This window comes from Ascaphus truei, chromosome 14 (assembly GCF_040206685.1).
Source record: "Ascaphus truei isolate aAscTru1 chromosome 14, aAscTru1.hap1, whole genome shotgun sequence".
Taxonomy (NCBI): Eukaryota; Metazoa; Chordata; class Amphibia; order Anura; family Ascaphidae; genus Ascaphus; species Ascaphus truei.
Genome location: NC_134496.1, coordinates 6,099,186 through 6,115,100, shown reverse-complemented (window position 1 = coordinate 6,115,100; position 15,915 = coordinate 6,099,186). Strand labels below are relative to the sequence as shown.

At 55.5% G+C, this 15,915-nt stretch overlaps 1 protein-coding gene across 2 annotated transcripts in view; it reads right to left on the bottom strand.

Moving 5' to 3' along the window:
* INPP5D (inositol polyphosphate-5-phosphatase D) overlaps window positions 1-12,454 on the bottom strand; it is a 144,962-nt gene extending 132,508 nt beyond the window's left edge. For both annotated transcript variants that reach the window (XM_075569607.1, XM_075569608.1), the window contains exons 1-2: window positions 12,148-12,454; window positions 8,229-8,292 (exon numbers count right to left, since the gene is read on the bottom strand). In XM_075569607.1, the coding sequence (XP_075425722.1) occupies window positions 8,229-8,292; window positions 12,148-12,281 (198 nt within the window). In that variant the 5' untranslated portion in view covers window positions 12,282-12,454. The remainder of the gene's footprint in view (window positions 1-8,228; window positions 8,293-12,147) is intronic.
* Window positions 12,455-15,915: the final 3,461 nt, after the last annotated feature.

The window sequence follows — 15,915 nt, the reverse complement described above, 5'->3', positions numbered from 1 at the left end:
GGAGAGAGCTAGTAAGTATAAAACCATGGACAACTGGCTAAGAGGTTACCTGTGTTAGCCAGCTGCTGCTGGAGAAGCACCCAGAAGAGGGTCTGAGCGTCCTTAAATACATAGACCTTAGATGCGACACATATAAAACATTTGGGGAACATCGTGGTAAGAATATGTTAGAATTTGGTAACCACACTCGCAAGTCGCAATCTTAAATTCGCCTCTATATACCGCCATGTCATACGGGAGAAAATGACCAAGGAGGTATGCCTGGGACGCATGGCTGGACCGTTTCACTCACTGCCCATACACTGAGGGCCATATTCAGGAATGCTAGGGTGCTAGGAAGGTTACACTAATACATGCCCACGTCACCTTGGGCAGATGGGTAGCGGACTTATGGACCTGATCCAGAAGTCACTAGCCCCACGCACTTGGAGAACCTACCTCCAGCTTGGCACACATGGCTAGTATTCAAGCAAAAGGACAGAGTCGAGGGTAAGCGTGGTAGCAGCGCGCGGATCATTAGCTTCCTACAGGCCCAGAAGGCAGCTGGGGCGACGCAGACCAGGGTTGGGGCCATGATGGCAGGACTGTGGTTTTTTGAAATGGCACATCTGCAAGGACATAACTAAGGATTTCATAGTTAGGAGAACCCTAAGAATAGGCTGGGATAGGGGTGAAGCCAAGTGAACTGACAGTAAGGAGCCGATAACGCCAGACAGGCTTCAGGTATTGATGATAGAAAAATAGGCTAAAGCCCTCTATGCAGGTATAATGAAAAAAGTGAGCCAAACCACTAAGCCAAGGTATATAAAATGATATAGTACTTAATATGCAATAGTATGGGTACTATCCTCCTGAAGACAGGTGGTAGATGGTACAAGCCCACTCACCCTCAGTCTCATTGGCAGGTTCCCCTGAACATAAGCAATACTCACATCCTAGGAGCGGTAGGCAGGCTGTGCAGCTACAGATATGCAGTATAACAGGAAAATGGAGAACAAAAGCGCACTAGCAAAAACGGAGCAGGAAGGACCCAGATTCAAAAATAAATAAATAAAAGGGCACTTTAATGTGACAAAAGACCCATACAACGCGTTTCGAACGTCACAGCATTCTTTTTCAAGGTATTGATGATGGTAGCAAAAGAGCAATTTTTCAGTACAGCGGAAAAGGGAACTGTTCAGAGTAGTATTTGCCGTGGCTTTCTTGGTGCCTCCAGGGTTGGCGAGCTATTGGCGGCATCTTAAACAATCCAGGGTTCGGGCTTGTTTTTCGCGAGCATGATTCTCAATGCTACGTCAGTGGTATGCAAGATTCGCAGGTCTAAAACCGACCAAGCGGGAAGGGGAGCGTGGGTCCACCTCACTATAGAGGATAACGGAAGTTTACCCAGTGGCGTTGAGTAAGGGGTACGTAAGGCACAGGCCCAAGGTTGGGAGCAATTTCATCATCCATCAGGACGCAACACCACTCACAAGGTACCAATTTCAAAGCGTTTTTAGGCGGTGCCTTGCTGCTAAGGGGGATGGATCCCAGTGTATTTGTTACCCATTGCTTTAGAATTGGTGCCGCAACAGCGGTAGCTGAGAACGGCTGTATGCCGGACCAAATGTGGAAACCGGGGAGGTGGAAACCCAGTGCCTATAGGGGGTTACATCAGGGCCTAAGGGCACAGCAACGTGCGGAGCCAAGAAGATTAACATGTTTTTCCCTCTCAGTAGACAGCTGCACAAAAGACCCTGGAAGTGTGGATCATGGGACATTCCTTTCGTTCAGTGGGCGCACGTATGGGCGAAGGATCAGCGGTGCGGCCAGCAGCTGTGGTGTACGGGAGAGGGTGAATTGGCGTTGGCTTGGGAAGAGAGGAAGGTGCTTGGTTGATCTGTAACAGGCTCTGGACAAGGAGTGAGCAGAATTTCAGGTGAAACCGGATGTTAGTTTGCTACACCTCGTGGGGAATGATCCAGCCAACACCAAAACACTAGAGTTGATTTATCGGTTACAGCAGGAACGCGCCCGCTTGAAGGCGCTGTGGAGTGAGGTTTTAATCATTTGGTCTGTAATTAGTCCAAAGCAAATTTTAAAATGGCCACGGAAAGAGAAAGCTAGGAGGAAGGTAAATAAGGCCATGGGCAAAATTCATCCTCTAGCGGCGGTAAAACTCTTAAAGCGCAGAGGGACTGACACCAAGGAGTGCAGCTGGCACAGAAGGGACTGTGTGCATCTATCACCAAAGGGGTTGGAGGTGTTCTTAAGTAACATCAAGGGTTTTTTGCGGGAAGAATTAAGATCAGAGGTCGCAGCTTTGGGTGGGCGTGTCGGCCCCAGGGTAGCCAGTGCCCGGCAGAGGGGCCTCCGGGTGGCGGAGCTGCCGCGCCAGCCAAGCTCACGAGACGGAGAAAGGGCGAGGACTTTAGGGTCTGTCCCTCAGCTGGAGCCCCTAGAACAGCGCGGCAGGCTGGAGGCGCCGGCTGTAGGGCCGGGCCGGCCTATGCCCAATCAACGCTGGTAAAAGGCTGGGCGCCAGCTTTAGGGCTGGGCCTAAGCTGACCCTAGGGGCGGGAGGGGGAGGGAAGCAGCCCAACATCGGCTGAATGAGGATCTCCCCCTCCCATTTTACAGTGCTTTTGGGCGGAGGGAGGGAGCGGGCCAATTGCTGGCTGTCGGCAGGGATCTCCCTCCCATGCACATGATACGGGCGGGGGGAGGGAGTGGGCCAATGGCTGGCTGTCGGCAGGGATCTCCCCCCCCCCATGCACATGATACGGGCGGGGGGAGGGAGCGGGCCGATTGCTGGCTGTCTGGGCAAGGATCTCCCCCTACCCCCCATTTTGCATGGAGCATACTTGGCTGGCGGGCAGCTGGTAGGATTTTAACAGCGGATGTTAAAATAAAGCTGTGACCTTTTCTTCCAACATTGTGTGGTCTCCATTATTTGGTTTAGCGTCACAAAGGAGGGGGGCGCATAAAGCCTTTATACTGCCCGTCTGCAGCACGGCGAGGGGTGCCGGCGGCAGCATTGCGGGGGAAATCCCACTGATTGCTACGGGATTTCTCTCGTCTTCGCCCCATGACTGCGCCATTGACTCATACATTGCGCCAAATTGGCACGTTTGAGCCACCTGACAATAGAAGTCACGTGAGCCTAGAGCTGCCGTGGGCAACTCCAGTCCTCAAGGGCCACCAGCATGTCAGGTTTTCAGGATATCCCTGCTTCAGCTGAATCAGTGAGCCACCTGTGCTGAAGCAGGGACATCCTTAAAATCTGACAGTTGGTGGCCCTTGAGGACTGGAGTTGGCCGCCTCTGTATTAGTGCCCTGTCTATAATGGTAAGGTGAGAGAGGAGCATACTGACAAGAGAAGGGGGGAATGATAAGATGCAGATTGGACTCTTGTGCTCCTAAAACATACATAGGCCGATCAGGCTGCCATTCTACCCGGAGACAGCAATATGCATTCTGCTGCTAAAAGGTGGGTTTCACCCCCCCCCCTAATCCCCCTTCCCCCCGCCCCTTCCTCCCCCCCCCCCCCCCCCACAGTTCTACTTTGTGTATGTCTAATTTTAACATGCAACGCCACTGTGGTTTTGGAAATGAGGAACGAGAACAGCAAGTGACAGTTGCCATGTATGTATTTATGAGAGAGAGGGGGGAGGGAGAGAGAGGGGGAAGGGAGAGAGGGGGGAAGGGGGAGAGGAGGGAACGAAAGAGAAGGGGGAGAAAGGGGGAGAGTGGGGATGGAGAGAGAGGGGAGATGGAGAGAGAGGGGAGATGGAGAGAGAGGGGAGATGGAGAGAGAGGGGGAAGGGAGAGAGAGGGGGAAGGGAGAGAGAGGGGGAAGGGAGAGAGAGGGGGAGGGAGACAGGGGAAGGAAGAGAAGGGGAGAGGGAGGCAGAAGAGGGGGAAAGGGGAGAAGGGGGAGGGAGCGAGAGAGGGGAGGAGGGAGATCGGGTAATGCAGAGGGGGGAATGGAGAGAGGCTAGAAGAGAGGCGGGGAGGAAGAGAGAGGGAAGGGGGAGGAAGAGAGAGAGGGGGAGGAAGAGAGGGTGGAAGAGAGACAGGGGAAGGGAGGGAGACAGAGAGGGAAGAGAGAGATAGGGGGGAAGGGAGAGAGATGGGGCAAGGGAGAGCGGAGAAGGGAGAGGGGGAAGGAAGGGAAAAGGGGAGGGGGAGGAAGAGAGGGTGGAAGAGAGGGGGAAGGGAGAGGGAAGGAAGGGAAGGGGAGAGAGGGGGCGGGAGATGGGGGAGGGAGGGGAAGGGCGGGATGGAGGGGAGAGGGAGTGAGAGGGGGAGGAATGGAGGGTGGGAGAGAGGGGGAGGGGGAGAAAGAGAGGGTGGAAGAGAGACAGGGGAAGGGAGGGAGATGGCGAAAGGAGAGAGTGAAGAGGGGAGGGGAGGGGGAGAGAGGGTGGAAGAGAGAGAGGGGGAAGGAAGAGAGGGGAGAAGGAAGGGAAAAGGAGAGTGGGGAAGGGGGAGGGGGAAGGGAGGAGGGGGAGAAAGGGGGTGGAGAGAGAGGGGTAGATAGGGGAAGAGAGGGGAGGGAGAGAGGGTGGAGAAGGAAGAGAGGGGAGAATTAAGAGAAGGGAAACAGAAAGGAGACAAGGGGGAAGGCAGAGAGAGGGGGAGGGAGAAAGAGAGAGAAAGAGGGGGGAAGGGAGAGACACAGACGTAGAGAGAGAGAGTGATGAGAGTGAGTGAGTGAGAGAGAGAGAGAGAGAGAGAGAGAGAGAGAGAGAGACAGAGACAGAGACAGAGACAGAGAGAAAGACAGAGGGGTAGAGGGGAGAGAGAGAAAGAGCCAAGAAAGCTAGAGGGAAGAGGGTGTGTGGGTGGGTGTGTGGCTGTGTGTGTGGGTGTGTGGCTCTGTGGGTGGGTGTGTTGGGTGTGTGGCTGTGTGGGTGGGTGTGTGGCTGTGTGTGTGGCTCTGTGGGTGGGTGTGTTGGTGGGTGTGCGGCTGTGTGTGTGGCTGGGTGTGTGGGTGTGTGGCTGTGTGTGTGGCTGTGTGGGTGGGTGTGTGGCTGTGTGTGTGGGTGTGTGGCTCTGTGGGTGGGTGTGTTGGTGGGTGTGTGGCTGTGTGGGTGGGTGTGTGGCTGTGTGTGTGGGTGTGTGGCTCTGTGGGTGGGTGTGTTGGTGGGTGTGCGGCTGTGTGTGTGGCTGTGTGGGTGGGTGTGCGGCTGTGTGTGTGAGTCTGTTTGTTGTGTGTCAGATCTAATATGAGCTGTGTCTGCATCAATTTCCAAATACAGACCGATGTGAGGACCGGACTTACAGTAACGAGGTCCCCAGTACTGTTTGTAGTGTTTCGTGTTCTTTGTATTGATGCAGTGAGATTAATTTTTAGCATGTGTTCACTATAACCTCCAAGTGACACAGCGACTGCCAGCTGTGACACTGTAAGAACTTGTCGCAGGATTGTATCTTAAAATGCAAATGTATTATGGGATTTACTTAAGGAGTAGGAATTGTAACAATAGTGCCAGCGGCAGGCAGACATTCCCACCGGCACGGCTAGGGGTACATTCCCACCGGCACGGCTAGGGGTGCATTCCCACCGGCACGGCTAGGGGTGCATTCCCACCGGCACGGCTAGGGGTACATTCCCACCTGCACGGCTAGGGGTACATTCCCACCTGCACGGCTAGGGGTACATTCCCACCGGCACGGCTAGGGGTACATTCCCACCGGCACGGCTAGGGGTGCATTCCCACCGGCACGGCTAGGGGTACATTCCCACCTGCACGGCTAGGGGTACATTCCCACCGGCACGGCTAGGGGTGCATTCCCACCGGCACGGCTAGGGGTACATTCCCACCGGCACGGCTAGGGGTACATTCCCACCTGCACGGCTAGGGGTGCATTCCTACCGGCACGGCTAGGGGTACATTCCCACCGGCACGGCTAGGGGTACATTCCCACCGGCACGGCTAGGGGTACATTCCCACCGGCACGGCTAGGGGTACATTCCAACCGGCACGGCTAGGGGTACATTCCCAGCGGCACGGCTAGGGGTACATTCCCACCGGCACGGCTAGGGGTACATTCCCACCGGCACGGCTAGGGGTACATTCCCACCGGCACGGCTAGGGGTGCATTCCCACCGGCACGGCTAGGGGTGCATTCCCACCGGCACGGCTAGGGGTACATTCCCACCTGCACGGCTAGGGTACATTCCCACCGGCACGGCTAGGGGTGCATTCCCACCGGCACGGCTAGGGGTGCATTCCCACCGGCACGGCTAGGGGTACATTCTCACCTGCACGGCTAGGGGTACATTCCCACCGGCACGGCTAGGGGTACATTCCCACCGGCACGGCTAGGGGTACATTCCCACCGGCACGGCTAGGGGTGCATTCCCACCGGCACGGCTAGGGGTACATTCCCACCGGCACGGCTAGGGGTACATTCCCACCTGCACGGCTAGGGGTGCATTCCTACCGGCACGGCTAGGGGTACATTCCCACCGGCACGGCTAGGGGTACATTCCCACCGGCACGGCTAGGGGTACATTCCCACCGGCACGGCTAGGGGTACATTCCAACCGGCACGGCTAGGGGTACATTCCCAGCGGCACGGCTAGGGGTACATTCCCACCGGCACGGCTAGGGGTACATTCCCACCGGCACGGCTAGGGGTACATTCCCACCGGCACGGCTAGGGGTGCATTCCCACCGGCACGGCTAGGGGTACATTCCCACCTGCACGGCTAGGGGTACATTCCCACCGGCACGGCTAGGGGTACATTCCCACCGGCACAGCTAGGGGTACATTCCCACCAGCACAGCTAGGGGTGCATTCCCACCGGCACGGCTAGGGGTACATTCCCACCGGCACGGCTAGGGGTACATTCCCACCTGCACGGCTAGGGGTGCATTCCTACCGGCACGGCTAGGGGTACATTCCCACCGGCACGGCTAGGGGTACATTCCCACCGGCACGGCTAGGGGTACATTCCCACCGGCACGGCTAGGGGTACATTCCAACCGGCACGGCTAGGGGTACATTCCCAGCGGCACGGCTAGGGGTACATTCCCACCGGCACGGCTAGGGGTACATTCCCACCTGCACGGCTAGGGGTGCATTCCCACCGGCACGGCTAGGGGTACATTCCCACCGGCACGGCTAGGGGTACATTCCCACCGGCACGGCTAGGGGTACATTCCCACTGGCACGGCTAGGGGTACATTCCCACCGGCACGGCTTGGGGTACATTCCCACCGGCACGGCTAGGGGTACATTCCCACCGGCACGGCTAGGGGTACATTCCCACCGGCACGGCTAGGGGTGCATTCCCACAGGCACGGCTAGGGGTGCATTCCCACTGACACGGCTAGGGGTACATTCCCACCGGCACGGCTAGGGGTACATTCCCACCGGCACGGCTAGGGGTACATTCCCACCGGCACGGCTAGGGGTACATTCCCACCGGCACGGCTTGGGGTACATTCCCACCGGCACGGCTAGGGGTACATTCCCACCGGCACGGCTAGGGGTACATTCCCACCGGCACGGCTAGGGGTGCATTCCCACCGGCACGGCTAGGGGTGCATTCCCACCGGCACGGCTAGGGGTACATTCCCACCGACACGGCTAGGGGTACATTCCCACCGGCACGGCTAGGGGTACATTCCCACCGGCACGACTAGGGGTGCATTCCCACCGGCACGGCTAGGGGTGCATTGCCACCGGCACGGCTAGGGATGCATTCCCACCTGCAGGGCTAGGGGTACATTCCCATCGGCACGGCTAGGGATGCATTCCCACCGGCACGGCTAGGGGTACATTCCCACCGGCACGGCTAGGGGTGCATTCCCACCGGCACGGCTAGGGGTGCATTCCCACCGGCACGGCTAGGGGTACATTCCCACCGGCACGGCTAGGGGTACATTCCCACCGGCACGGCTAGGGGTGCATTCCCACTGGCACGGCTAGGGGTACATTCCCACCGGCACGGCTAGGGGTACATTCCCACCGGCACATCTAGGGGTACATTCCCACCGGCACGGCTAGGGGTACATTCCCACCGGCACGGCTACGGGTCAGAGAATTATCCCCGAAGCATAAAGATTCTTCAGATGTAACGGCTCATATTTAGTGAACAGTCTTCTGCCATCACCCTCTGGCGCTGCCCCTAACCCTTGACTTGAGTGGGCTGTATTGTGTCAGCAGAAGGTGTTTTATGACAGTAAACATGTCCCCTTTGTGCCCGGCGGGTGGATAAGGTTATCTCTGACCTGCACTGACAGATGTTGCTCCGCGTTCTGTAGAATCCTGTACGTGTAAACACAGCTTTGGTACCTGCGAATAGCAGAAATATAATGTCACTCAGGCTGCCACGCGTACAGCTGATACATTGAACGTGCAATCCCTGCGAAACGTCTTAGAGATATACCCGGGGGAGAGCGGTCCTACTGAAGAGACGCTGCCCTCCCGCGTGTACAAGTCTTCTAAGAGAATGTATAGACTGGATGTAGGTTGTGAAATATTTGAACGCGCCAGTTCTTCACCTGTGAAATGATAGCGTACAGGGCTTCCCAAATCCCCCAGGGGTTTTTTTCTGAAGCCTGCGACTGGGACCTTGAAGGAGGGATCTGTGAGGCTTTGAGAGTTCAGTTCTCCTTAATTACAAGGTATCGTTACCTACAATGATTCTACTCAATTTCTGGAGCAATGCCACTACTAATAATAACACGTATTACAGGTTAAGCAATGATTTCCTGGGAACGATAATGTCAGGCACTGGGCACTCATTGTACTGCTTTGACAGGGCCTCGTACCTTAATATCAGCTGTTTTAGTTGATGCCTACATAGGGTGCCAGGTATCCAGTATTGAACCGGACTGTCCTGTATTTGGACGCTCTGTCCAGTAAAAAATGAGAGGTAATACTGGACATGTATATGTATACCGGTATTACCTCTCTGGGCGTGTATGTGTATACCGGTATTACCTCTCTAGGCGTGTATGTGTATACCGGTATTACCTCTCTGGGCGTGTATGTGTATACCGGTATTACCTCTCTGGGCGTGTATGTGTATACCGGTATTACCTTTCTGGGCGTGTATGTGTATACCGGTATTACCTCTCTAGGCGTGTATGTGTATACCGGTATTACCTCTCTGGGAGTGTATGTGTATACAAGTATTACCTCTCTGGGCGTGTATGTGTATACCCGTATTACCTCTCTGGGCGTGTATGTGTATACCGGTATTACCTCTCTGGGCGTGTATGTGTATACCGGTATTACCTCTCTGGGTGTGTATGTGTATACCGGTATTACCTCTCTGGGCGTGTATGTGTATGTGTATACCGGTATTACCTCTCTGGGCGTGTATGTATATACCGGTATTACCTCTCTGGGTATGTATGTGTATACCGATATTACCTCTCTGGGCGTGTATGCGTATACCGGTATTACCTCTCTGGGCGTGTATGTATATACCGGTATTACCTCTCTGGGCGTGTATGTGTATACCGGTATTACCTCTCTGGGCGTGTATGTGTATACCGGTATTACCTCTCTGTGCGTGTATGTATATACCGGTATTACCTCTCTGGGCGTGTATGTGTATACCGGTATTACCTCTCTGGGCGTGTATGCGTATACCGGTATTACCTCTCTGGGCGTGTATGTATATACCGGTATTACCTCTCTGGGCGTGTATGTGTATACCGGTATTACCTCTCTGGGCGTGTATGTGTATACCGGTATTACCTCTCTGGGCGTGTATGTATATACCGGTATTACCTCTCTGGGCGTGTATGTGTATACCGGTATTACCTCTCTGGGCGTGTATGCGTATACCGGTATTACCTCTCTGGGCGTGTATGTATATACCGGTATTACCTCTCTGGGCGTGTATGTGTATACCGGTATTACCTCTCTGGGCGTGTATGCGTATACCGGTATTACCTCTCTGGGCGTGTATGTATATACCGGTATTACCTCTCTGGGCGTGTATGCGTATACCGGTATTACCTCTCTGGGCGTGTATGTGTATACCGGTATTACCTCTCTGTGCGTGTATGTATATACCGGTATTACCTCTCTGGGCGTGTATGTGTATACCGGTATTACCTCTCTGGGCGTGTATGTGTATACCGGTATTACCTCTCTGGGTGTGTATGAGTATACCGGTATTACCTCTCTGGGCGTGTATGTGTATACCGGTATTATCTCTCTGGGCGTGTATGTGTATACCGGTATTACCTCTCTGGGCGTGTATGTGTATACCGATATTACCTCTCTGGGCGTGTATGTATATACCGGTATTACCTCTCTGGGTATGTATGTGTATACCGATATTACCTCTCTGGGCGTGTATGCGTATACCGGTATTACCTCTCTGTGCATGTATGTATATACCGGTATTACCTCTCTGGGCGTGTATGTGTATACCGGTATTACCTCTCTGGGCGTGTATGTGTATACCGGTATTACCTTTCTGGGAGTGTATGTGTATACAAGTATTACCTCTCTGGGCGTGTATGTGTATACCGGTATTACGTCTCTGGGTGTGTATGTGTATACCGGTATTACCTCTCTGGACATGTATGTGTATACCGGTATTACCTCTCTGGACATGTATGTGTATACCGGTATTACCTCTCTGGGCGTGTATGTGTATACCGGTATTACCTCTCTGGGCGTGTATGTGTATACCGGTATTACCTCTCTGGGCGTGTATGTGTATACACGTATTACCTCTCTGGGTGTGTATGTGCATACCGGTATTACCTCTCTGGGTGTGTATGTGTATACCGGTATTACCTCTCTGGGCGTGTATGTGTATACCGGTATTACCTCTCTGGGCGTGTATGTGTATACCGGTATTACCTCTCTGGGCGTGTATGTGTATACCGGTATTACCTCTCTGGGCATGTATGTGTATACCGGTATTACCTCTCTGGGTGTGTATGTGCATACCGGTATTACCTCTCTGGGTGTGTATGTGTATACCGGTATTACCTCTCTGGGCGTGTATGTGTATACCGGTATTACCTCTCTGGGCGTGTATGTGTATACCGGTATTACCTCTCTGGGCGTGTATGTGTATCCCGGTATTACCTCTCTGGGCGTGTATGTGTATACCGGTATTACCTCTCTGGGCGTGTATGTGTACACCGGTATTACCTCTCTGGACGTGTATGTGTATACCGGTATTACCTCTCTGGGTGTGTATGTGTATACCGGTATTACCTCTCTGGGCGTGTATGTGTATACCGGTATTACCTCTCTGGGCGTGTATGTGTATACCGGTATTACCTCTCTGGGCGTGTATGTGGATACCGGTATTACCTCTCTGGGCATGTATGTGTATACCGGTATTACCTCTCTGGGTGTGTATGTGTATACCGGTATTACCTCTCTAGGCGTGTATGTGTATACCGGTATTACCTCTCTGGACATGTATGTGTATACCGGTATTACCTCTCTGGACATGTATGTGTATACCGGTATTACCTCTCTGAACATGTATGTGTATACCGGTATTACCTCTCTGGACATGTATGTGTATACCGGTATTACCTCTCTGAACATGTATGTGTATACCGGTATTACCTCTCAGAACATGTATGTGTATACCGGTATTACCTCTCTGGACATGTATGTGTATACCAGTATTACCTCTCTGGGCGTGTGTTTATACCGGTATTACCTCTCTGGACATAGTGACCTGATCGGCTTGGGGGGCTGTGGGATTTCCCGGAGCAGGGAGAGAGCAGGGCTGCTGCTAGGGGACTGGGCAGCTTCCTCCATACTGATTGGCTGCTGCTGCGTAATGCAGCCAATCAGGAGGAGGTGTCAGGAGCCTGGGGAGAGGAGGAAACAGCATGGACAGGTGAGAGAAGTGTGTGTGTGTCTCGAGCACGTCGCACCTTTCACCATTGTGCCCATTATTTTTGGAGAAGCCTCCTGGCGACCCCATGCCTACAATCTATTTCTATTTGCACAGGTTAGTATACACAGGAACCAGTTCTTATAGACAACCTGGCCTAGACATTACTCATCTCAGCATATCCTTTCATGTTACTCTATACAAGTTCAACCTGACATGAGATTTGATGCAGGTTGTGATACCTTTTAGCGGACCAACATTAGTGTCCTTGGACTACATCCGGACCATGAGGGGTGTACAAACGTGTTACTTACAGCACACACAGGGCATATGCTCCGCAAACCGATTCGCTGTCCCGAACGAGATAACTCCCATCCTTTCCAATCTGCGACAGCAGGTCCTCAGCCCGGGAGCGTGTGATGTTCCCGTGGTACCAGCAGAACGACATCTCAGGACGTGTCCGTACGGTGCAGTTTGCAGAGGACCCGGTCCCCGCGCAGCCCCTCCTCACGCTCGGCACAGGTCTCCGCCGGTGCACTTGCTCAGCAGCCCAGGCTCTCTCCCCGAGCTCCCGTGTTCAGCGTCTCTGTTACATTCAGTTTCCTGTTTTAAACGCAGAGATGAAAAGGAAACAGAAACACGGGGACTTCCTTATTATAACCACGGGGGGTGGGGAGGGGGGAGGAGGGGGCGAGGTGGAATGGGAGGGGGGGACGAGGTGGACCAAGGACGAGGTGGACGGGGAGGGGGGGTGAGGGGGAGGGTGGGACAAGCTGGGGGGGCAGCATTGCTCCCTGCACCGTCACCAAATACACCCTGCACCGTCACCAGACGCTCTCTGCACCGTCACCAAACACTCCCTGCACCGTCACCAGACGCTCCCTGCACTCACACCAAACGCTCCCTGCACCGTCACCAAACGCTCCCTGCACCGTCACCAAACACTCCCTGCACCGACACAAAACACTCCCTGCACCGTCACCAAACACTCCCTGCACCGACACAAAACACTCCCTGCACCGTCACCAAAGGCTCCCTGCACCGACACCAAACACTCCCTGCACCGTCACCAGACGCTCCCTGCACTCACACCAAACGCTCCCTGCACCGTCACCAAACACTCCCTGCACCGTCACCACATACACCCTGCACCGTCACCAGACGCTCCCTGCACCGTCACCAGACGCTCCCTGCACCGTCACCAAACACTCCCTGCACCGTCACCAGACGCTCCCTGCACTCACACCAAACGCTCCCTGCACCGTCACCATACGCTCCCTGCACCGTCACCAAACGCTCCATGCACCGTCACCAAATACACCCTGCACCGTCACCAGACGCTCCCTGCACCGTCACCAGACGCTCCCTGCACCATCACCAAACACTCCCGGCACCGTCACCAAATACACCCTGCACCGTCACCAGACGCTCCCTGCACTCACACCAAACGCTCCCTGCACCGTCACCAAACGCTCCCTGCACCGTCACCAAATACACCCTGCACCGTCACCAGACGCTCCCTGCACCGTCACCAGACGCTCCCTGCACCGTCACCAAATACACCCTGCACCGTCACCAGACGCTCCCTGCACCGTCACCAGACGCTCCCTGCACCGTCACCAAATACACCCTGCACCGTCACCAGACGCTCCCTGCACCGTCACCAAATACACCCTGCACCGTCACCAGACGCTCCCTGCACCGTCACCAGACGCTCCCTGCACCGTCACCAAACGCTCCCTGCACCGACACCAAACGCTCCCTGCACCGTCACCAAACGCTCCCTGCACCGTCACAAAACGCTCCCTGCACCGATACAAAACACTCCCTGCACCGTCACAAAACACTCCCTGCACCGTCACCAAACACTCCCTGCACCGTCACCAAACACTCCCTGCACCGACACCAAACACTCCCTGCACCGACACCAGACACACCCTGCACCGTCACCAGACACTCCCTGCACCGTCACCAGACGCTCCCTGCACCGAAACAAAACACTCCCTGCACCGTCACCAAACACTCCCTGCACCGTCACCAGACGCTCCCTGCACCGACACAATACACTCCCTGCACCGTCACCAAAGGCTCCCTGCACCGACACAAAACACTCCCTGCACCGTCACCAAACACTCCCTGCACCGACACCAGACGCTCCCTGCACCGTCACCAAACACTCCCTGCACCGACACAAAACACTCCCTGCACCGACACCAAACGCTCCCTGCACCGTCACCAAACGCTCCCTGCACCGACACAAAACACTCCCTGCACCGACACCAGAAGCTCCCTGCACCGTCACCAAACACTCCCTGCACCGACACAAAACACTCCCTGCACCGACACCAGACGCTCCCTGCACCGCCACCAAACGCTCCCTGCACCGTGACAAAACACTCCCTGCACCGTCACCAAAGGCTCCCTGCACCGACACAAAACACTCCCTGCACCGACACAAAACACTCCCTGCACCGTCACCAAAGGCTCCCTGCACCGACACAAAACACTCCCTGCACCGTCACCAAACACTCCCTGCACCGTCACCAAACACTCCCTGCACCGACACCAAATACTCCCTGCACCGTCACCAGACACACCCTGCACCGTCACCAGACGCTCCCTGCACCGACACAAAACACTCCCTGCACCGTCACCAAACACTCCCTGCACCGTCACCAGACGCTCCCTGCACCGACACAAAACACTCCCTGCACCGACACAAAACACTCCCTGCACCGACACCAGACGCTCCCTGTACTGTCAGCAAACGCTCCCTGCACCTTCACCAAACACTCCCTGCACCGACACCAAATACTCCCTGCACCGTCACCAGACACACCCTGCACCGTCACCAGACGCTCCCTGCACCGACACAAAACACTCCCTGCACCGTCACCAAACACTCCCTGCACCGTCACCAGACGCTCCCTGCACCGACACAAAACACTCCCTGCACCGACACAAAACACTCCCTGCACCGACACCAGACGCTCCCTGCACTGTCAGCAAACGCTCCCTGCACCGTCACAAAACACTCCCTGCACCGTCACCAAAGGCTCCCTGCACCGACACAAAACACTCCCTGCACCGTCACCAAAGGCTCCCTGCACCGACACAAAACACTCCCTGCACCGTCACCAAAGGCTCCCTGCACCGACACAAAACACTCCCTGCACCGACACAAAACACTCCCTGCACCGTCACCAAAGGCTCCCTGCACCGACACAAAACACTCCCTGCACCGTCACCAAACACTCCCTGCACCGTCACCAAACACTCCCTGCACCGACACCAAATACTCCCTGCACCGTCACCAGACACACCCTGCACCGTCACCAGACGCTCCCTGCACCGACACAAAACACTCCCTGCACCGTCACCAAACACTCCCTGCACCGTCACCAGACGCTCCCTGCACCGACACAAAACACTCCCTGCACCGACACAAAACACTCCCTGCACCGACACCAGACGCTCCCTGCACTGTCAGCAAACGCTCCCTGCACCGTCACAAAACACTCCCTGCACCGTCACCAAAGGCTCCCTGCACCGACACAAAACACTCCCTGCACCGACACCAAAGGCTCCCTGCACCGACACAAAACACTCCCTGCACCGTCACCAAAGGCTCCCTGCACCGACACAAAACACTCCCTGCACCGTCACCAAAGGCTCCCTGCACCGACACAAAACACTCCCTGCACCGTCACCAAAGGCTCCCTGCACCGACACAAAACACTCCCTGCACCGACACCAAAGGCTCCCTGCACCGTCACAAAACACTCCCTGCACCGTCACCAATGGCTCCCTGCACCGACACAAAACACTCCCTGCACCGTCACAAAACACTCCCTGCACCGTCACCAGACGCTCCCTGCACCGTCACCAAATACTCCCTGCACCGTCACCAGACGCTCCCTGCACCGTCACCAAACACTCCCTGCACCGTCACCAGAGGCTCCCTGCACCGACACAATACACTCCCTGCACCGTCACCAAAGGCTCCCTGCACCGACACAAAACACTCCCTGCACTGTCACCAAACACTCCCTGCACCGACACCAGACGCTCCCTGCACCGTC